The sequence below is a fragment of the Spodoptera frugiperda genome, chromosome 11, assembly GCF_023101765.2.
Source record: "Spodoptera frugiperda isolate SF20-4 chromosome 11, AGI-APGP_CSIRO_Sfru_2.0, whole genome shotgun sequence".
NCBI lineage: Eukaryota > Metazoa > Arthropoda > Insecta > Lepidoptera > Noctuidae > Spodoptera > Spodoptera frugiperda.
In genome coordinates this window covers 3,855,156-3,877,962 of record NC_064222.1, presented here as the reverse complement: position 1 = coordinate 3,877,962, position 22,807 = coordinate 3,855,156, and the positions used below count along the sequence as shown (strand labels likewise).

At 36.7% G+C, this 22,807-nt stretch overlaps 1 protein-coding gene across 1 annotated transcript in view; it reads right to left on the bottom strand.

The window, feature by feature from the left end:
• The window catches only part of LOC118274780 (tetratricopeptide repeat protein 28), a 76,876-nt gene that overhangs the window by 6,788 nt on the left and 47,281 nt on the right, over nucleotides 1-22,807 (bottom strand). Inside the window, exons 7-26 of the mRNA XM_050696770.1 lie at nucleotides 14,923-15,148; nucleotides 7,101-7,346; nucleotides 6,863-7,026; nucleotides 6,340-6,415; nucleotides 6,002-6,115; nucleotides 5,333-5,552; nucleotides 4,919-5,138; nucleotides 4,434-4,707; nucleotides 4,130-4,228; nucleotides 3,880-3,996; nucleotides 3,594-3,716; nucleotides 3,168-3,373; nucleotides 2,791-2,970; nucleotides 2,413-2,557; nucleotides 2,104-2,206; nucleotides 1,731-1,867; nucleotides 1,211-1,382; nucleotides 588-714; nucleotides 248-402; nucleotides 26-124 (exon numbers count right to left, since the gene is read on the bottom strand). Coding sequence (XP_050552727.1) covers nucleotides 26-124; nucleotides 248-402; nucleotides 588-714; nucleotides 1,211-1,382; nucleotides 1,731-1,867; nucleotides 2,104-2,206; nucleotides 2,413-2,557; nucleotides 2,791-2,970; nucleotides 3,168-3,373; nucleotides 3,594-3,716; nucleotides 3,880-3,996; nucleotides 4,130-4,228; nucleotides 4,434-4,707; nucleotides 4,919-5,138; nucleotides 5,333-5,552; nucleotides 6,002-6,115; nucleotides 6,340-6,415; nucleotides 6,863-7,026; nucleotides 7,101-7,346; nucleotides 14,923-15,148 — 3,203 coding nt within the window. The remainder of the gene's footprint in view (nucleotides 1-25; nucleotides 125-247; nucleotides 403-587; nucleotides 715-1,210; nucleotides 1,383-1,730; nucleotides 1,868-2,103; nucleotides 2,207-2,412; nucleotides 2,558-2,790; nucleotides 2,971-3,167; nucleotides 3,374-3,593; nucleotides 3,717-3,879; nucleotides 3,997-4,129; nucleotides 4,229-4,433; nucleotides 4,708-4,918; nucleotides 5,139-5,332; nucleotides 5,553-6,001; nucleotides 6,116-6,339; nucleotides 6,416-6,862; nucleotides 7,027-7,100; nucleotides 7,347-14,922; nucleotides 15,149-22,807) is intronic.

Sequence of the window (22,807 nt, the reverse complement as noted above, 5' to 3'; positions counted from 1 at the left end):
TGGTGATAATGAATAATGATCTTACCATTGTTCGGTTGAAGGTCATCTGGGCTGATGTCAGGGAGACTGTTGTCGTTATCTTCTGCCTCCTCCAGCAGAGAGACTTGGTGGAACCTTAGTATACCTAGTGACGAGAATACATATGAATTAGAAGAAATCTGTAACCTTCAATAATCTGGATTAGCTTGTAGTAGTAGCTAGAAAAAAATATGCTCTGTTGTTTTTTCTTTTATATTGAAGTAATTACCTTTATGTGGTTGTAGTAGCCAAGCATACAGTCTGCCGGCTGCGAGACTGTAGTACAGTACAGGTGCTTTCTGTTTGTTGACAACTTCTAGAACTTGCTCTACGGTAGTAGGGCTCCAGGGCTCCGAGCGCTCCTTGCCTGATTCTTCCGCATTTCTAAAGGAAAAGAAGACAATTTGCATTATATCTTGGCTGGATTTAAGGTTTTAGTCATTATTTCTATTGGTTATATTTATGTCCGAACGTCTACGTGGTTCATGATGGCTCTTATAAGAAAAATTTTGTTCAATACAGACGTTTATTTCGCAAGTATTTAATGGATTCTGTTAAATGAAACAAACCTTTGTTGTGCGTGAAGTTCGAGATTGGCTTGGTTGAGAGTTCCGGATGGTTTCTCGGCGACGGTGTCCAACGCTCGGCAACGTCCTCGCTCAGCTACTACCAGTGCCTCGGGGTGGCGACCCAGTTCTGGAAAATGTCAGGTGTTTTAGATAGTGTTTCAATACTCGCTAAGCAATAAGAAAATATTGAAGTATGTGATATCAAGAACCTATCACAATTATTTGGTTAGTTGTGACTATGTATTTCCTCAGAAGTATTCTAATAGGGTTCGACATCGTATCGTAAACGTAGTCGTACCTTTAAGTTCGCGTACTTTATATAATAAAAAATATAACATTATGTTCCAAGGAGACTTAAATAACATTTTGAAACCGACCACCTAGCTTCACTGACAGACATACTGACTGATGGACAATTGATTTTGACGATTTTTTTATTTCTTTATCCAATTTGGGACGTTTATAACGCACAGCGTATGCCAATCACATCGTACCCTAAAACACATTGCAAAAATTTCACGTTTGAAAAGTGCCTAATTAAGGATTGATTGAAATAAAGCAGAAATCCATATGACCATATCCATAACGGAGAATATAATCATCAGTATCCAGCTACATCTTACCGACAAGCACCCGTTGCAGAGCATGTAGCGTGGCGGCGTGGGCTGCAGCCAACCGCAGGTGTCGCCGTTCAGCCGCGTCCAGTAATGCCAGGGCCGCTTGTAGTTGTTCCTTGGCTTCTTCTAATTCTCCTGATGCCCATAGTGCAAAGCCCAAACGGTGACGTACTCGGGCCTGGAAATGGGTTTAATGTATTTAAGTTAAGTTAAGGTTTTTTAGTGTTGTTTGTAGATACATCATCATCATATCAGTAATATGAGTTCCTTTGCCTATATATTTAGGTCTCCCGCTATTCAGATTGATATTGTTACATATTTGGTAGAAGTCTAGTTTCTATTAGATTTGGCACTAATTGTGTACAGCCACAAATTATTTTGGAACAAATACGTAGCGTCTGAAAAGTAGTTTTCTTAGACTTTTTGCATAAGCCGGTTTATTATTTATATCATTTTAACCATAGAAAATCAATAAAAGCACAAACATAATTCTGAACCACTTTTTTATAAGACCGATAGAGCTTACCTCTTCATCAGCGTCAGCAAGTCCCTCAGTGGCGGCCAGCGCCTGCCTCAAGTAGGACACGGCGCTGCCGCACGCACCCATCGCGAGGTGCGCTCGCCCGAGGTCAGCCAGCGCTTGCGCACGTCCTCTTGTATCTCCTGTACAAAAATATAATTACTTTTATTCAATCCCTCTATTTGGCAGATCATAATTATATTTGTTAGAGTTAAGAATCCAAAATAATTTGGATAATAAAACGGCTTACTTACGAATCATTTGAAAAAAGCTCTACTTGTTTCAAGTCATATTGGGACTTTTTTTCTTGAGCAGGCAGTATTTTACAATTGCTTGCTTTACTTATTAAACAAAAAGAGAAAAGTATAATATTACTGACCTGCAGCAGTAGCATGTCTCAACCGTGACTCGTGCCACCTCGCGGCTTCAGCGTGAGCCCCCATCGACGCGTGCGCAGCTCCTAGCCCACCGCATGCGCGAGCCTGGAAGAACCGATATTGTTATATATGGTGTCATTCATTGCGAAAAATACGATTATTTACGAATAGCGAAGAACATGGATGAATTGAGAAAAATGCTACGATATTCTAAACATTTAAATTCCAATGAGGTATTGGCGACTGTAACAAAAAAAGTGTTCCAAGTCCATTTTATGTTGAGAAATAGTAAATTTCTAAAAATAGCCCACCTGTAAGTGTGTAAGACCCAGCCTGTGCGCCAACTCCAGTTCAGCCCGGTGGTGTCTGACTGCTGCGGCGTGGTCACCCAGTGCGTGCTGAGCCACACCCAGTGAATGGCACGCCTCCGCTTCCATTATCTGGTTGTTTAGTTCCCTGGAAACCATCGATGTAGCGAGTTAAGGAAAGAAAATATAGTACCGAAGTGGGCTTCAAGAACGAACCAATAAAAGAAAAATAGAAATGATAAAAGCCCCTCACTTCTAAATAAGTCCGTAAAAAGTAAAACCTATATTGGACAGAAGGGGATATTTCGTAAGATATGTTGTTTAAAATTCTTAGATCATTTTTACAAATCCATTCAGTAATAGTGACTGAAAAATACTTACTTGGCAATATTCTTCTGATGATCCAAACACAAAACTGCTTGTTCCAAGTTGTTAAGTGCTATGTGCAGGGCTCCTAACTCTCCATAAGCTTGGGCCTTTGCTTCTGGTACACCGAGTTCATGGGATACCACTAGACGTTTCTCTAGACATACCAGTGCTTGCTGCAAATTGCCGACTGACCTGGAAAACGGATTTACAAAATTTTGATTAGCTGCAGCATAAACGTAAGGGAATATTTGACACTACGCACTGCAAACACTGACGATTAATTGCATTAAAAATCTACCATAATAACAATTTAGATAAAAAATTGGATAGAACGAATGTCTTCTCAGTCCCTAACGACAGCATGAAATCACCATCAGGTTTCTACTTACTTGTGGCTAAGTCCGAGACCACGGTAAGCTCGTTCCTGCTCCCGTTTGTTGTCAAGTTTGAGGGCAGCCGCGAGATGTTGTTCATGGTACTTGGCGGCTTCATCAGGGTCACCCAGAGCATCATAGCAGTCTCCTAGGGAACCCAGCGCTCTGGCCTTATCCAACTGACACGTTGGAGTGTTTACGCGTTCCAGAATGGCAAGTTGCTGGAAAGGAATGAAGCATGTTAAGATGTTCCGCAGTATTAGGAAGATCAGGCATATCTGAATAGATATGCCTGATCTGAGGCATATCTAAATGAGGAATCTCACATCAGGCATATATCTATTCAGATATGCCTGATTTGATATTCCTCAGTGAGATCAGATAAATTGGCAATTTTTTATTACTCGTTAATAACTTGATACGATAAAAACATTGACATACCTGTTCTAAGTATCCGATGGCGTCTTCATAATGTCCCATGTTAAGTTTGGCGATACCCAAGTTGCCATACGCTTGGGCTTCTAGAGCACAGTCCTGAAGTTCTTGTGCTCTTTCCAATTGCTCCTAAAAATAGTAAAAGGTTTTATGAGGTCCAGAATTACTACAATATTACTCGCTTAGGTCACGTGAAACTATTTTCAGATTATGACTACATTAGACCACTGCTATTATTAGTACATCTTATAAAGGTCCTAAAAAATGGTCAGCCACTTTTGCAAATGCTTACCCTGTAACACCTGGCGGCATGTGAATAATGTCCCAACGCCATGTGCACAGCTCCGAGATGAGAATGAGCTCTCGCTTCACCAGCGGCATCACCTGCCTCTTGTCGAAGTGTTAGTTCCTGGAAGAATATTCAATTTATAAATATCTAATATTTTGAAACCTTTGTCATTCTGATAGATTTAGTAGAATTAGATTTAGAAACAATCTATTTAGAAATCCTTTCAATAAAATGTTTTAGAATAAGGACTTACTTGAGTATGATGTCCTAATGCTGCATCTAATCTTCTTTGTAGTCTTCTTGCAAGACCTAGAGCGCCACATGCTGCTGCTTCTAACGATCGGTCACGGGCCTAAAGATGACAGAAGAAAGCATATTAAAGAACTACTAATTCTTCACCTAATTTTGGAATACGATTATCGTTAAGTAGGTTAAATCCTTTCTCATCATCCTCAAATTCCCAAAGAACTTTGGGAACTTGTATTACTGGTATCCATGAGTGGTGCAATTTGCTTACGATCAGTTGGTACATGTGCACTCCATAAAAAAGTACTTACTTGTCTGGCAAAACCAAGTTGTCTCTGATACATCTTTACAGCTTCTTCTACATCTCCCATTTTAATCAGTACATCTCCAATGTTGCCCAAAGCTCGGAACTTCCCTTGTAAGTGCTGTGTCATGTGCGCTATCGCCAGGAAATACTTCTGACACTCCAAAGCAGTTTCCAGATTACCCAGAGCTAAGTGAGCAAGTCCAAGGTTGCAGTACGCTCGCCCCATGTTCATCTTGTCTTGTAAGTCTTTGGCCAGGGATAAGTCTTGATCATAGTATCTGTAAATAGTGGAATTAGGTTATTATTTAAAAGAGTTTTAAAAAGTGTGAAAAGGTAATAAAAATATTTACAAAGCCAAAGAACTGAAGATTTAGGTTTCCAATATAGGGACACAGTAATTGGTAAATAGCTACTGTGGTTTCTGACTACTAAGAGCTAGGCTTATATCATGTAGTGCTATTTACAGTATCATAATTTGCTTTGGCTCACCTGACAGCCTCCCTATAATTTCCAAGGCAATAATGGGCGTATCCAAGAAAGTGGCAAGCTTTAGCTTCAGCAGTAACATCTCCTAGCTCCTGGGAGAGCATCAGATGTTGTTCATAGTAAGGCACGGCTTGAGCGAACTCGCCTCGAGAAGAGAGGCAGTTGCCGAGGTTGAGGAGGGCGCATGCTTCTCCGGCCGCGTCTTTTAGCTCACGGGCTATGCCTGGAATTTAAAGAATACTTTGTTAATACATGGTAAGTAAGTAATAACATAATTAAAGTCCATTGTATGACTTGAAACTCCTTTTTAGACAAAAATATCAAAGTATTAATTATTATCCTATCAGTTTGTCTTGAAATACTAAGAATAGTTTTTATAGAAGGGAAGATATAGTAAGGTACCAAAAAACAATTTACCTAGATGAGCTCTATAATGAAACAACGCCATATCATGTGCTCCCAACGCCTGATAAGCCACAGCCAAGTTTCCATGTGTGGAGGCTTCAGAACTCCTGTCGTGAACCTCTTTGGAGATCGTTAGCTCTTGTTTGTGGTACTTTATGGCTTGCTCGTAAAACCCCGCGGCGGAGTATGCATTGCCTATGTTACCGTAGGCTCTTCCCATGCCAGCTTTGTCCTGAAAAATGAAAAATAATTTTCCCCAATTCGATTCGGAAGAATGATTCGTTCCATTGAAAAGCGTATAAAATGCAGTGAGCGCTGTCATCGCTATCATGATGAAAACTAATTATATTTTTATTCCATGTATGTCGTGTCTCTATAATTAAATTCATGAAGATTGTTCAGTCGGTAGTATTTATAGACAGTTTCACATATATGGCCATAACTCAATAGCGTGATTTTATGCTCGGCCTGGCAGCAATCGTTCAGCGAGAGTTTGATGACATACCATTGATGGATATTTTCTTTATAATAGAAAATACTTCCATGCAACTAATTGTTATACATTTTCCATTGAATACATTCCAGCTACAAATATTTAAGAAAACAGAGAAACAAATATACATAACGATAATGGAGAGATAGAAGAATATAAGTATTAAAGAAAATAGTGCTTCAATTTACCTGTAGCTGTCTGGCTATAGACAGATGTGCTTGATGCAGCTTGAGTGCAGCGTCGTGTTCGCCCAACAGTTGGTATACGATGCCCAAGTTCGAACATGCTCGACCTTCCCCAACCTACACATCAGGAAATCATAAGTCAAACGTAGCTAAGTAATCAAGCAGAAACCGTTGTAATATCATACAAGTGCGTAGGTGAAGCTAATAGTATTACCAGACAGGTGTGAGGATCTTGCCCTTTGTAATTTATTGTCGTAATGCAAAAATAGATATAAAACTGTCGCTTGTCCGTGCTCGTGTTTATGCATCCAAACAGTTACATCAATAAAAACGTGCCGTACCTTGTCTCTAGCCGCTAGAGCGACGTCCAATTGTCTTTCATGCCATTTCTTAGCCTGTGCGTAATCACCGGCGCACCTGTGAATTCAAGTGCAAATTTTACAGTCGCCTTAGGATATAAATAATAATATTATCTTTGATATTTAAGATCACATAAAACTTTCTTATAGCTCAACGATAATCTATTGTTTTCAAACGATGCATATTTAGTGGAGGAAGACGTTAAAATTGCAATAGTCACAAACGGTGGATACATACAGTTACAAGATCCAAGATGACAACGTATTCGTATAAATAAAATATTTTTCAAAAATGATAATGAACATTGACATTGCCCGTTTTAAATTATTTAAGCAACTTCTCCGAAGCATTACGCGAATACTATGTTTGAAAAGTTAATGATCATTTTATTTATCACTAGCAGTCATAAATTTAATATTTGGTCATATATGTACGTAAACCCTTTTACTATATTTATATATATCCGATATATTTGTGTAACCATTAAACAATATGTAGGCTTACCTCGCGGCATGTCCCAAACCAGCATAGGCCCGAGCTTCAATGGCCCTATCACCGAGGTTCTGTGCTATCCTCAGCACATTCTCATGGTAGGCGATAGCTTGTGAGAAGTTTCTTCTGTAGTGGTATGACGATCCTAAGTTGGAGTATGCTCTTGCTTCCTCCACCTAAAAAGGTAGGTTACCATCAGATCAAGATTCCTTCAAAAATAGGAAACAAATGTTTGAAATGTAGTTCACACCTGATCTCCAAGTCTTCTGGCCAGTCTCAAATGCTGCGTATGACAGTCCACAGCGGAGTCAAACTCTCCCATAGCCAAGTACACTGCTCCTACGTTTCCTATTTCTCTCGCTTCTTGTAATCTGTCTCCCATTTGTTTCACCAGCTGAACACATTGCTTGTGGCTGGCTAATGCGTTCGGATAGTCCCCTATTGCAGTGTAGACGTGGCCTAATGACGTTAAAGCTGCCGCTGCCGCTTGTGTGTCCTGAGAACAATAAGAAGGTTATTAAACTTCACTGCATATTCACTAACTACTTACTGAATTAAACTTGACGGTAAAAGATACGGAAGATAAACCAGTAACTACCTAATACAAGAGAATGTATTATTCAGAAGCCATCGATATTCCTCTATTAATTACAGTCTGATCGCAATAGACTCAAAGGACATAAAATTACAAAAAGCCATTACTTAAAGCCCATTACTGGCGCTCACCGACGATTCATGGCTCTCATAGTAACGTAACGTCTTGATCGTCATTTCAATACGCTTCCCTAGTCTTTTTATATAAGCACTAGCACTTACAATAACTTTTTATGGTCCCATACAGCGAATCTTCGCCATACGATATCGTAAATTTCGAGAGGACATTGAATGCGTCCGCGTTCGTCCGACTGTCCAGCTTTATTAGTTTAAGAGGATATAACATATATTTGTGATAGTTCCAATTCAATGGCTACAAATTTTATGGGTTCGGATTTTATATCTCATTTTTCACATGTAATGTAGGCAGGAACACGCGAATGCAAATGCGGCGACATTCCACGTCATATGAACGACTTATTTATGTGGTTTAGTGGTAATTATGTAACGAGTGTAATGTAGTGTCGCGTGAAGCTTGATGCTTGATGTTATCAATGCGGCGCACAATATATTACCGGCGCGTATCTACATCTCTCTGGACATGGTTTCTTCTTAATTTACACGCATCGCAACTTATGTCGCTGTTAACTTATTTAAGGTCATGAATATTATAACAGCTTCAAGCTTGCACAGGTTTCTTTTAGTAAATCGTGTGATATATCTCATTTAACTTCATTTTCATGTTTATGAACCAAGCTATTATAAATAAACTAAGAAAAACATCGTATCAGGTTCACGATGACAACTTTTTTAAAAACAAAATTAATTTCAAATTAAGGACTGCGAAATAATGATGTGGACTAATCTTAGCTCCCTCCAAAGTAAAGACGTATCTAATCTATATTTCTGACGCGTATCACTGTCACGAGTGTTTAGTATACTTAATTTATAATAAAGCGAGGCATGCGCGAAGCGAAACAAACACAAATAAAAAGATTAAAAGCAAATAAAGGACCCGTAGAATGCATCGCATCCTTTTCACTGAGGAAGTGAAGAAAAAAAATAAAGTCCGACGACAGACGGAGACCGCCAATAGGGGCTTTGTTTTTGAGTAGTGATGTACTACGTCCGGTATCGATATAAATTGTAAGCTATCGGGAACAATAACAGCGAAGTTATGTTATTTCACACTTTGGTACGCCGCAGATATTTACATTGAAAGCTTACCGCGGCACGGCAGGTATCTATGAATGAATGATAATAACGTTTAAACAGGAATTACCGTAATAGGAAAAACGGGAGACTCGTTGACTTTATAGAGTAAAATTTCCTTGGCTTCAGGTATACAGCTTTGATATCTCGCAATAAACTTCTACACGATGTTAAATTACTGCAAGATATAGTATTATCGTTGGCGTGCATCGACGGCGACCAACACTAGCGAATAAAGTGGGACGCCCCGCAACAATCTAGCTAATTAAGTATGTGCAACATGATACGATAAAGCGGTGATTTACATACTGACTCCATCTCGTTTGGACGTTTTCCTACAGGGCGAGTAACGAGACGCCGTGTTCCTTGTTACTACGCACTCTATTCATGTGTGCAGGCTCTGTGTCACTCGGCCTGTCCGTGCCACTGTCGTCTCTAAAGGCTTTTATAAATAATACTCGAATGAGACGTACGTTTATCAAGCTTTATTATTTTCTTTTGTGTGCCTTGTTTCTTTGGATTATTCGTACGTACAATAAACATTCCTGTGTGAACTATGATGCGTATAAATCGGCAGAGGTATCGTGCTTTATATCTCTGTGATTCATGACTGGTGCTTGCCTTATTATGTGTTTGAGCAAACATTGTAGTTGCGTTTTTATTTCTAGACTAGATGCATCTTATGGTTACCTTTGATTTGTTCCTTCACACCGATTGAGGCAGTAAACTTGATAGATAATAATTTAAGTAACGGTTAGAGTTTAGAGGCCAAATCATCAAATGTTAATTTCATTATTGCAATCCCACTTTATGATAATTAACCAACGTCATGTAAATTGCTTGCCTCATTACAGGAGTTAAGCATGATTATCATTTTCATTGCTACGAAAGAAATATTGTATCATAGTACTCGAATAAATTACAACACGTCTATTTTAATGAAGACTTTAGTTATTAAACGCAGGTACGTAAGATTAAACATAAATGATATTGAGCATTTGACACTTAATTTAGTAAGTTTATATCACCTGAAATTTACATAAAATAACTATGAATATAACCAAGGCTATGATGTAGTGTGTGTATTTTCTAAGTTGGCAGTAATTTATTTCTTGTGAGCACGGATAGAGATTGAAGATAATATGTAAAACAATCTCTGAAACAAGTAGAAAGAAAATTATGTTGTATATTGCCCATATACTTTGTCAGTGACGTAATGTTAGATAACATAATTATGACATTTTAAAAGCTAAACACAAGTTTTGTAACAACGAAAAGAATTTGAACTCAAAACACCGAAATTCCTCGACCAATAAGAATGAAATTGTGCAGTTAGATAGCGCACAATCTTGTTTCCGAGTCCATTATGCACTTTTAACTAATTAACAACAAGTTTCATGAATTTTGGTCTTAGTACTTTTCCTTTAAAATTAAAAGAACGTTTATTTCTTGTTCTTGTATTAATTAAGGGATATAAACAGTTGTAGGTCTGGTATCGCCGACTTATCCGGCACAATTTGTATCAGTCAGCATATGATAAAGGACCGCAAGAGTACAGGCACAGGCAACTTGTCAACACTTGTTTTATTGCACTTATTGTTACTAGGGAACAATGAAAATGTTTCTTTTTATTATTCAATACTTGTAGGTAGGTACGTGGTAGAACGTCTTCTTAACCAAAAATAAGGAACACTACCTAGAAATAATTATCACATTTAATTCATAATACAGTTTAACCTATAAAGCAAACGGAAAAAGGCTATTGCCTTTTCTACTAGGAAAAAGATTTAAATTAAAAATTACTACTTAGTTAAGTTACTAATGCAATTGTCGTGGTGGTCTTACGTCAAATGGCTTTACAACAACGACTCATTATCGATTCTCAATTGCAAAAACTGTTAAGTGGCCTAGCACTAGAAATTTTACTTACAAATATGTGAGAAAAACTGTACTATCTGATCCTATACATATGCAATTTGGTGTAATGTTTACTGGACAGCTAAAAATTACCGCAATGTTTGAGAGTAAGACCCAATTCTGCTTCACTATATCATAATTTTGTCCAAACATAGTATTACAATTCATTAATCATAAATTAGTATCTTGACATTGCCGATCTGAGAATCTGAAGAAGTAGCAAAAGTTATCTATAAATGTTATAATCGAATACATTTTTCTATAGAAGAATAATGCAGGAAAGAGCCTACAAGTTGTTTAAAATCAAGCGGCATGTAAGATACCAGTTCTTTATCTCTCGCAAACTAGCGCATTATGTAAAACTTATCATCTCCACATCGATAAACACTATTTAAAAATTCGTAATCACCTTCGGCGCTAAAGAATTTAGATCTTCATGAATATTCACACCATAATATAGGTTTAAAAAATTCTCTTAAATTATTATTTTTATTTTTCGTTTAATACGTATGTTGGTTGCTTTTTATGAATTCTCGACATACAATCGCGAGCAGCGGTCTTGAGTTCACGAAAAAGTGCACGCAATCACATTTATGTCGAATAAATCAGTAAAGTACGTCGTTTTGTTAATATTTCGGTTTAAATACTACATCGATAAATGCGTTAACACAAGAACACGCTCGTAAAATCATATTAAGCATTAAACAACCTTTCTTTTTATGGACCATCATGTAGTTTTAATGTTATTTTTATTAAGTCCCTACAAAACATGCAAAGAATCTGCATTTATTTATATCAGTTACAAGGTACACGTTGGTTTAGTTCGAAGCAATAATGGTTGTAAAGATTGCAGCTCTGATACATTGCTAAGTCATCGCATATAAATTCTGTGTCCAGTTCCTTTCAGCGACTTTTACACGATGCATTAGAATTGTGCGCTTGTTTTACTTGCATCCCCCGATCTGTATGCTTACGAGTACAACAAAACGAAAAATCAAACATTTAAAATGTGTTTATTTTATTATGTTTTACTTTGCAATTACACTATTATCTTGTCTTGTGAGCTTTGGATGTCCGAGCTAAGTTTAGAGCAGATAAAAGAAGGCATGTTATTCGTAATATCGATAAAAGCTCACGAACCAAACGTTGTGTTATCAAATAAATTATCAATAAAAGATTAGTCCACGTTTTGGTCTTTAAAACTTGAAACTATTCAACCTACGCAGACTTTCCACTATCTCGCGCACATTTTCGGAATACCCGGTCCTTAGCTCATCGCGGCTACAATCAGCCTTTAATAACAATTAATTAAAAACGTTAAACGTTTGACCGAGCAATTGGAACGCGTAGCCGCGAGATAGCACCTGCCTGCGACGGGTTATCCACGGCATCCGCTAATGAAGCCGGCTAGTCCACCTCACATGTTACTGTCAAATTATTCGCGGTATACGTATGGCACTGCGAAACATCGTGTGTAAGCCGCCTGTAATCTATGTGAAATAAAACCTGACCGAGGTCTATTTTAAACGGGCCTAATAGTTTTTAAAAGATAGCTTTAATGTTTTGTTTTTATTTCAGGGATCCTGTCTCACGATATGTTGGTTACTTGCGACGATTCTTGCATTTCAGTAGAACGGAGTATGTGTGGTATAAAATGTGGTGCAAAATAAAATTCGTAGTGATGTACCGTCCAAGTTATCGCTGTTGTCGATTGTACTTCTCAATAATTGACGCGGCTGTTAGATATGTGCTGACTAGTTCGATAACGCCGGTCAAGCCGGACTGTCAAGTGACATCCGTCTTTTGAAATCGGCTTTTTCTTAGAAACGGTTAAAGTTAAACGGATTAAGACGGGCAATTAATCCAATACAATTAAACATTATTTTAGTAATTACTTGTGTATCTGTCGTGAACGCAACATGAATGAAGATATAGGTGCTTACTGCTCGTTACACGGCGAAACAATTTGGCCATAAATAAAATAAAATTGACCGTTGTGCATTGCAGGGCGCTGTCGGTAGGTACAGTCCCCGCAATCATTTAAAGCATGCTCACACGATAATTCTTTTGATTGTGATCGCGGCGAGGCTGCGTCCACTTCACTTTGTCATGTAATTATTATTCGCCCATTCTCGGATTACTCGCGAGTGAATTCCTGTGTTGCCAGTATTTCGCGGTTATTTTAAATCGACTTGCGAGTTTTTCTTGTGTAGCGTTCGAGCAGAACGCGCAAAGTAAATAATTTTTTACGACTATTTGTTCGTCAGATTGTTTCACAAGTGGACGCAATGATTGCTCGCCTTTAGAATGAGAATAAGAGAAGTAACACACGTTTATGGAAAGGATATTTACGTATTGAAGCTGAAGTAATTAAAGTTAGTGAGTTTTTGCACAAAATGTGTAAAACGGAGAACTATAAAGTATTGTCGCTGCGGCTAAGAAAAGAGGGAATACACTTATTAGTCCCGTTTTACGATTGTGTTGGAGCAATACTTGTGAACTAAAATATAAATAACTCGCTAGAACCAGCCACGTGTGTGTATTTACTAAACTAGCTCAGTGAATGCAATTGTAGCATCTTAAAGTAACGAGTTCTTACACAGGTAATGCACATTGTAATAAAACCGAAGTTGATATAGAAAATATATCGTAATGTAAGTTTAATATCGTTAGGCAATAAAATTATCAGCTCAAAGATATTTTCTTTTTAAATTTGAATTTTTCATTAATTCAGATTCAAAACCAGTATTATAACCAGTAGTATAAATAGTTCGGAAAAGTTAGTAGAAAGTGTGAACATAGGTAATAGCGAATTCAATTTGCTATCATCTCATATAAGGTCGACACTTTCTGTAAGCTAGAATTAAGTCGAATAGAGAAAAATTACCTCTCTTAGAGCTTAATTTATGCGTCTCCTGCTATCAAGACTGGACCACAATTTCAAAGTACAATATTCCAAGAACATTGGATTAATCGTAGTGGAAGATAAGTGTCACTGCGAACGTTGAGTCGCGGCCTTGTCGCCGGCACACGTCAGCCTCTTTACTGCAAATTAGCATCACTACGTGTGCGGCTCGCGGCGACTATCAAAGGCATCAATAAAAAGGGAACTTTACTATTTGTAGGGTTTCTTTTAAAGTGTAATACGGTTGCTGGGTCTCTGCGAGCAACGAAAGTGATTCCTACGGTATGCTACCAAGCTATAGCTAGCTTTATACAGGCAGTTTATAAAACGATTACGCCGCCGTACCATGACATATCACTTAGTACTTTTTTATAATTTATGTGCTGTTTCTGAACAGACAGGCGAGGCTTTAATTAACATGTAATTTATGTCAGTGGAATTAATGGCTATAAAACATTTAGACTAATTAGATCTATTTTTTAGACACTCTGAATGTTGTTCCAATTCATCTAAATAATGACTACCTAAGATACCACTTTTTGTCCGTTTCAAATGCAGTTTCTTATAATTAAGATACCTAGTTCATTTTCAAACTACGCGAAAGAAATATTATTATGACTTGCTAAGGTGATACTTATGAAGATTTCGTTCAGTAAACACTTTAATTTAAGGAAAGATGAGAGCTCTAACAAAGGAACAGAGCTATAAATAATAAACCGTCATCAAGCCGGAGCGCAGTGCATAGTAAAAATTAAATTAACTTTTTACAACTACAGCTCGCGTAAACCGCGCAAGTTATTATTGCGACTGAGAAGTCGAGAACATTTGTTATTTCATTTGTAAAAGGAGAAATCAAACGGTTTACTACCATTCTTTATGTAAATATTCCATTGTGAACGTTGCAAGTATATTGGTGAGCGCTTGGGAACACAGAGCGCCCTCTGCCGTTCGTATTGAGCGATTTGTTATACTACCTACATTTGCGTGGTTCAGGCTGACGGGCTGCGGTTGAATGCAACGTTATTGTATGAATTGTCTCTCGAGTAGCAACCCTATTCTTATGTAATGACATAATTTGTGGGCCAAGATCAGTTATGCAGCGCTTTAGGCTGGCAGGCATAAACACAAAGCGCTTGATTTATTCGCAGACATAAATAGGGCAGAGCTAAGCACTGTTTGTTTAATAGTTTTAAATTGATATTTCACGACCGCTGTTCATGTTACTTCTAAAACAATGGCACGGAAATAACTTATCTTGATATCTCCATTAGTTTGGCTTTGTCGTGATAATAGATGGAGATCAATGCCAACTGTGCATTCATTATAGTCTCTATATTTCTGATTCCGATATGGGTAACGAAGAACAAATAAATATTGGTTCGTCGCTTGAAGAAACGTCTTTTTAGCATATTTAGAGTAGTTCTTACTTTGTGGTGGTACTTACTTTGCACTTCATAGCCAACACCAGCTGGTATCGATGCGCCGTCAGAGCGTCCTTGTAGGACCCCTGGCTGAAGTACGCAGCCCCCAGGTTTCCATGCGCCCTGCACTCCCCTGCAGTGTCTCCCAGAGACTTGGCTACTGCCAGGTCCTGCTGCATGTAGTTGATGGCCGCGTCCAACTGACTGAGCGCCCAGTGCGCTGACGAAAGAGCACTGAAGACTGAGCCCCTGTGGAGAAACAAGACAAGTTAGAGCAAAGTTCTGTAGAATGTTCTAATGTTCTGCAATAATATGTAGATTTATCTAAGACATTTGATAGGACGCGTATTTAATAACGAAATACTTAAAAAGATCTCCCTGAAATAGTGTTGACTGTGTATTAAAAAGAAAGAGACGATAGATAGAAAACCACTTCGCCTTAAACCAGAAAGCTCGTGTGTACACTCCATTAAACTGAAATTGGCACAGACATTTCAATCTAAAATATAAACACTTCCTTACTCAGGAATAGATATTTATATAGCGCTGAAATAGAACTAAACGTTGCACATGCTATTGCAATTTTCACATAAATTCTGACACGCGGGTCATACTTCCTGCCACCTAATAACACAATACAACTGGTTTATGCCGCAGTTTAACGTACCAGGTGACGTCGTAAACTGACTACGTACTTAGGAACAACGTTTCTCACAGGAAGTCAAAAGTCAAGTAGACATCGTAAGCAGATAAATGTCCAGGTTGTCCAGGGTGCAGCATGGACCACCGATATATTGTTGTGAGTGAAGAGAAAAATATTGTCTTCTGTGTAATGAAAAATAAACCTAAATATGTATTCGAAAAATTATATAACAGATTGACATAAGAGCAGGATAATCGAGCTAGGCTAATAGGTTTATGTAGTAAGGTTCGTCTGTGTTAAATCAAACATACGAATAAAATATAATTAATTAAAAAAAAATCTTCTCTGTTTTACAAAATTAAACCATCAATCCTTTCACAACATTCCTCACGAGTAAATATTCAAGATTTAGTGTTCTAAATCTTGAAGTGTTGATTTGCAGTTAAAAGGCCGTAAACTGTCTAAAGGCAATATAAACTGAAGTATATGTATAGTTACCAGACACGAGCTACAAATTACTATTATAATTAGTTTTGTTCAATCAAACACTGCAGCTACTTAAAACACAATTACGGTTTCAAAGAGCTACTAAAGTAAAAGGATTTTTCTCAGCTTCTAAAGTGGTATAATTAAAGGAACATCTCTATTTACACAGACCATCAATAACTTCGAGCATCCAGTCAGTTCCTAAGATATAATGTTCGTGTTTAAAGAAAAGCAATTACTTTAGAACACACGGAAATTGACTCCGATTTTTTTCTCGTACTTCAGGAATGTTCTTCTACACGTGTCAGTAATGAAATGAGCAAGTAAAAGTTTATAACTTTACCCTACAAGTTAATTCATATTTCCATTCTAGAAAACATCTAAAGAATGTAGGTTTTTCAAATTCATTTTATTATAAATCTCTGCCCATTTCTCGTCAGCACAAAGAAAACGATTTTCTGTTAACGCAATCATAAATACGTAAGCATGTGCCTAATGTACTGCATATTGCATTGTTAAAGGAAATAAGCATAGTATGCGAAACTAGGCAAGCTATGAATGTTTATAATATTCTACTTAAAGTGAAATCAGAACGTCCGTTTTCAATAAGAGCTCGGTTAGAAAGCAACGACTGGTTTCATGAATTGAAAACTAATATTTTAGGTCGGTCCGTACAGATGACTCTAATTTAGAGAAGCCTCGGAAGTCGATAACATTACGTCTAATTTCAGTCATATTTTACGAGCAGCTCAAGTGGCAGGGAGTTAACAAGTTGCCGCCTGTACGGTTTTATTAGGCGTAATGATTACCCATCGCTCTACTCACATTTACAAGCAGGAACATTCCATAGCTCTTTTTCACCCTAAGCACTCCGACCTAGGCACGTAACAATTATAATAATGGCCGCGTTTTGCGTACAACACGTAAAACCTGACGACTTTATAATTAGCGTGAGGAACAAGCAACAGACTAAATGTTCACACGTCCGGTTTTTCAAGCCTGCTTGTTCTTAAATAGCTCGTGTGAAACCGATTAAAATAATCTGAGATAAATATTTTAATTTGTGATGAAGGTAATGAATCACGCTGCTCGATGTAATTTGACATCACACTTTTACACCTCAACATGCATCGATCCTGCGTTGGCGTATTCTGTTAATCGATTAGGACGTATCCGCCCGTTGTGATCGAATCACTCGCTTCCCGTAATAGCATTATCTTGAGCCTTGCTCAGCCGATGGCGGCATTCTTAACTATTTTAGTTGGTTCTAGGAACTAAGATTACGTGCTCGCGAGCAGTCGGCTAGTTTATGTCAAGACTTAATATACTAAGCACTAACACTCTACAAGATTGAACATAAATAAGTTATGGGTAAGCTGGTAACATTCCTGATTTGAAACATAATGAAGACGTTCCCGTAATGTACTTGTTAAAATATCGGCTTCTTAGTAATGTGGTCACACCATAAAATAATGTAAAACACATTTATATGGGAGTCAAGGTAATTTTTCTCGACCATTGCACCCGGGAGGTCGTTGCGAAGAAATATTTATGTTAATATATCAATAAAAGTGGTCAGTGTATTCATTATTTCACCTTTTCCAAAGTATTATCCCATTTAATCTCATCATCTGTCAACAGAGATCATCTCGATAAGGATCGCGTATAACAATTCTTATTTATATCGAGTGAAGTTTTATCGTGGAGCGAACAGAATAGTCCCGTATCGATCCAGCTTCGATCCATCAACGCAGAGATAAGATCGCGCCGAGGTGTGGGTTTCAACGCGCCGGGGACGCTTCACCGCTTAAGTCGACAATTTTGGGACGGGAAGAGTTACTTAATGTCTTCCAAGTGTATAGAGATGGAGCTTATTCAATCAATGTCTTGGACTGGGAACGTGTTTAAATAAATTTAACTGTAGAATTAGGTGTCTCAGGCGCACGTACACAGCCTGTTATAATTACGTTACGTTCCAATTTTGAGCTCGTTATGCAGGAATTTATACACAGAAGTCATCGTAAAAGTTTTTATTTATTTATTATAGTGATGATCGTCATCATTTCTGTTATAAAATCCCTGCGTAACTACCCTACTTAATGGTGTTCCCGTCGTAATTCGCTTCAAACAACATATTAACGTAGTATTTATTTTCTAAATGTTGATTAGGTTCTGACGTCTACATTATTGCAACATTGTAAACTCTCAGTTCTGCAATATTTAATAAAGTTATTACATCTATACTAATATTATAAAGCTGAAGAGTTTGTTTGATTGTTTGATTGTTTGATTGTTTGTTTGTTTGTTTGAACGCGCTAATCTCCGGAACTACTGGTCCGATTTGAATAATTCTTTTTGTGTTGAATAGTGCGTTTATCGAGGAAGGCTATAGGCTATATAACATCACGCTGCAACTATAAGGGGCGAATTAATAACGAAAAATGTGGACAAAACGGGGAAAATTATTCATTCTTCAGGGCTTCTATTGCGTGCGCTGCGAAAACGGTTCAAGATACGAAAAATATATGTATGAAAGAATTATTCCTCTTAAAATGATCTAAAAAAAAGTCCGCGACAGTATATGTCTATCTTTTAAGGTTACCTTATTAGAACCGTTTTTAGGGTAATCAAATATGGTCGAATTTAATGCATTATTTGTAAGAGTTGTAACAACGTAATAATATTAATCTTTATCCAAATAAATATGTTATTGATTAAGAGTATTTAATTGTGAACAATATTGTCTTTGACGTCATTTAATTTCAATGAACACCTTAAAAGATATTACAATTTTAAAATAACACCGACATAAAATCACCCGCGCCGCACGATGTTCAAAACATGTCGCTGCAAGGAGCAGAGGCGTGGCGTGCGAGCGACGCGGAGAGGGGGGTGTAGCTCAGCGAGGTACCATGCCGCGCGGCTCATACGCGCGGTCGGCTCCCTTCTGAACAGTTGTATGCAGCGTTATTTGTTTCTGCGATATAATATCGTCGTGTATTGATACTTTTTAAATACTATTTCATTTTGTTTTAAAGATAATATTTTGGTTCTAATAATTTCACAATTATTAACACTTTTTTAGTTTTAATGTAGATAATAATTAATTATAAGTAGGTGTCATAGCTTTCTTTATAGTATTGTTTGTTTTAAGGATAGTATTTTGTTTCTAATAATTTTGCAATTGGTTCTAATAATTTCACAATTATTAACACTTTTTTTTTAGTTTTGATGTAGATAATAATTAATTATAAGTAGGTGTCATAGCTTTCTTTATAGTATTGATTGTTTAATGATAGAATTTTGTTTCTAATAATTTAGCAATAATTAACATTTTTTTTGTTGTATATAATACCCGTAAATTGGTGTTATCTACATAAATATTCTTATTAGGTAAGGTTTTAGTTTAAGCATACAGTTATAGTTATAAGTACGGTTATTCTTTTGACATAGGTTTTAGTTTAAGCATACAGTTATAGTTATACGGTTATTCTTTTGACATATTATATTTTATTAGATTTTCATAAGTACAAAATACAGGTAAAAATAATTAGGGTAATTATTTACTTTACTTTTGTTTTTTTTTTCTTGATTACGAGTTACGGTTTGGTTAAGTTTTCATTCCTACGTTCTTTTTTCGTCACTATAATGCCTAGAAAAAGATCTCAGCTTTCTCGGCAGACTGCTAATGCAAAGCGGCTGCGAGTTTCGCGCAGCAATGAAACAGAGGACGAAAATATGCTTAGGTTGGCTACTCAACGGGCAATCAGTGAACAAAACCGTGCTAATGAATCGATCATAGAACGTTCGCTATTTCTAACGGATCCAGATGATTAAGTGAATTAATCCTTTTCGATACAGGAAGCCCAAAATCGGTTAGTGATTTATCGCAAATCTCATAAATTTTATCTTCAATTAAGATTAGTCCATCATTGTATATATCATCATTATATGCTAATGTCATATCCTGATTCTCTAAAAACTAAATGTCTGAAATAATAACATAAAATGACTATAATTTAAAAAGCTGAGGAGGTTGTTTCCAAAAATAAATATTATGCCCAAAACAACTACTCCATGCGGACGAAGTCGCGGGCACAGCTAGTATTACTATATACGTGGATTAAAATTAAATGAAATGAGATTACTTGTTGAAGCGAGTAAAAAGTTATATAAAAAGATGAGATTTATGTTTTCATAGTTCAGTTTTAAAGTTTGTGTGTACTAACAGGTAAGGCACTTTTGGTCCTACGGTCCTAGGTGGTATCAGGTAATATCCAGGAGTTTATACCTTATTGATACTAATACATTTTTTATGGCGTGTTAATATATAAGACTATCCAAGCGAATTATACTTAGATTTGTTATGATGTAATGGAAATTGGATAGAAGATGAATAAATAGAAATATTTTTTTGTACTTATTAGTGTACACACAGGACCAATATTACATTCTTTTCACAGGATAAGCAGAACGAAGCGCAATGTGTGCTATTGCAAACATCCTGTAAATAGCGTCTATGAATATTTATCTGAGGCCTATTTATTTTTTGTTTACATACCTTCTGTTAATCATTATTTATGTTAAGTACTGGTGGTCGTATCCTCGATCGATTGGCGAAACCCAGCCAATGTCTTACTTTTAAATATAAAATGTGATGATGTTATATAACCACTTTTACTTATTCGTGATAAAAAGGGCCTTTCCGGATATTTGGGTGTAAGTGAAAGTGTTATTTAAACAAGTGCATGTATGTGGCCTCGTACTTTTAATTGACTTCAAAATATTACACTTTGATCTTCTTTCAGTTATATACATTGTTGTATTTAAAAATCCTGTTGAATATATATCAAGTTACTGTGAAATCTCTTTACCAATTTAGTCCATCCATCTGTTACATGTTTTATTATGGTACTCAATACTGGTATGAAGGATCCCAAAATCTGCAGACAGCAATTGCGAGATATATAAACCGCGTCCTCCCACCGCCAAATTGGGATCAGTAAATAAGGGTACCAATGTTTTCATTTTCGGAGAACACGGCCGCGAAAACATTGCCTTAACTCTTTAATTATAAAACACGGGAGAATTTCGCGAAGACATAAAATGAAATATTAAGCGCAGTATCCCACGGAAGAGTTAACATATGCACGGCGTAGCACGTATAAGGACTATTGGGTTCCATTAATTAGAGGGCCGTTATTAAAACGCAACACCGTATATCCCGTTCAAAATTTACGACGTCTTTATTTCCCCGACACTCGAACATTATAAATCAAAACGTCGAAATTCCGCCAAAGATAACCGTTCCTCTTAAGTATATATAAATTATCCCACTGTCAACTCGTTACGTACTGGTTGTGATTAAAAATAATATTGTTACGAGTAATGAACCGAGCAGACGAGCGGAGGGATTCGCAGTCATTTGTCTTGTTCTTATTAACAGTTTGAGTGGTGTTAATGGTGTGAAATTGTTGTAAAGGGATTACCATCGACACTTTAATGCGAAAATTAAAGAATGATTTCTTTTTGGTGTAGACCAGAGATGGCGAACCTTTACGCAAGGACGTGCATTTTTTTTAAAGAAATCGGGTTTTAGGTGCTGCATGTGCCATTAAAATAAAAATGTTAAATGGTTTTTGTAGTTTGTTAAGCAAAATTGTTGCTGAACTGGAGTCATTAATTGTGTAACTCTCTCTGAATCTTTAATGTTATTCATATCTGAAAATAGTGACAAGCATAGGACGGATTCTGTGATGATCAATGATGTGCCCAAAATATTGCGCTGCGTGCCATCAATGGCACGCCAATGGTTTGCCGTCCCTGGTGTAGACAGTCTGTGTAACCAGGGTGTGTACGATTCGTACGTGTAATGTGCACGTACCTCTGATTGGTGCAATTAGTTTGCAATTTCATCGAACACAATCGATATAATTCGTCAGTACAGATGGTATCTGTTTCCCAATGTGTTATTGGTGTGAACTTACAATTGCAGTTGTAAAAGATTCATAATTTTAACAACCTCTATTATTCGTAATATCCGTTCTTTTTCCTATATATTTTTTTATAATTTGTTCTTGAAATACCTAGGTGCATATCAACATATTTTTTACGATTAATATGCATATGGTTACACATTTAACCCAAGTAGCGAAATAGAATAAAAATATTTTTTAAATAGACGACGATTTAGATTTCTATTACCGTGGAGTGCTATCAACTGTTCGTAAAAATATCTATGAAAATATTTCCAACAACTCCAACTGAAATGTACGTTATTAAAAACTTAATGCCCCTTTTTACATCATTAATATGTGTATAGGTACTAGTGATATACTCGGATAAAACGCAAGTTGGTAAAGATTATTAAGAACGGAGTCTATCAAACTCGTATTAAAAAAATATTATTTACCTACCTATAACTATATAGTACCTATTCACAATTGTTTGTGTTCTTGCCTTATCTATCAAATTAATCAAGAAAATTCCTTGCGGTCTTCTCGTAAAGATTGCTAGGATATCTAGCATTTAACTTATGTAAATATTTACATTATTATACATATGTTTCTATGACTGGTTTTATTATTAGTTTCTCATGGTAATTAATTTTAGATTTTAAATTAATAATTTATTGAAACATAGGTATTGGATGTTCCTATCAAACTATGTATTGATTCAATCGGTATAAATCGGTACAAGATAGAAGGCAGACACTCAGAAAATTGCCAGACTGAAAAAGAGTATCCTATATAAAGTTACAAATTAGATAAAAACCTAGA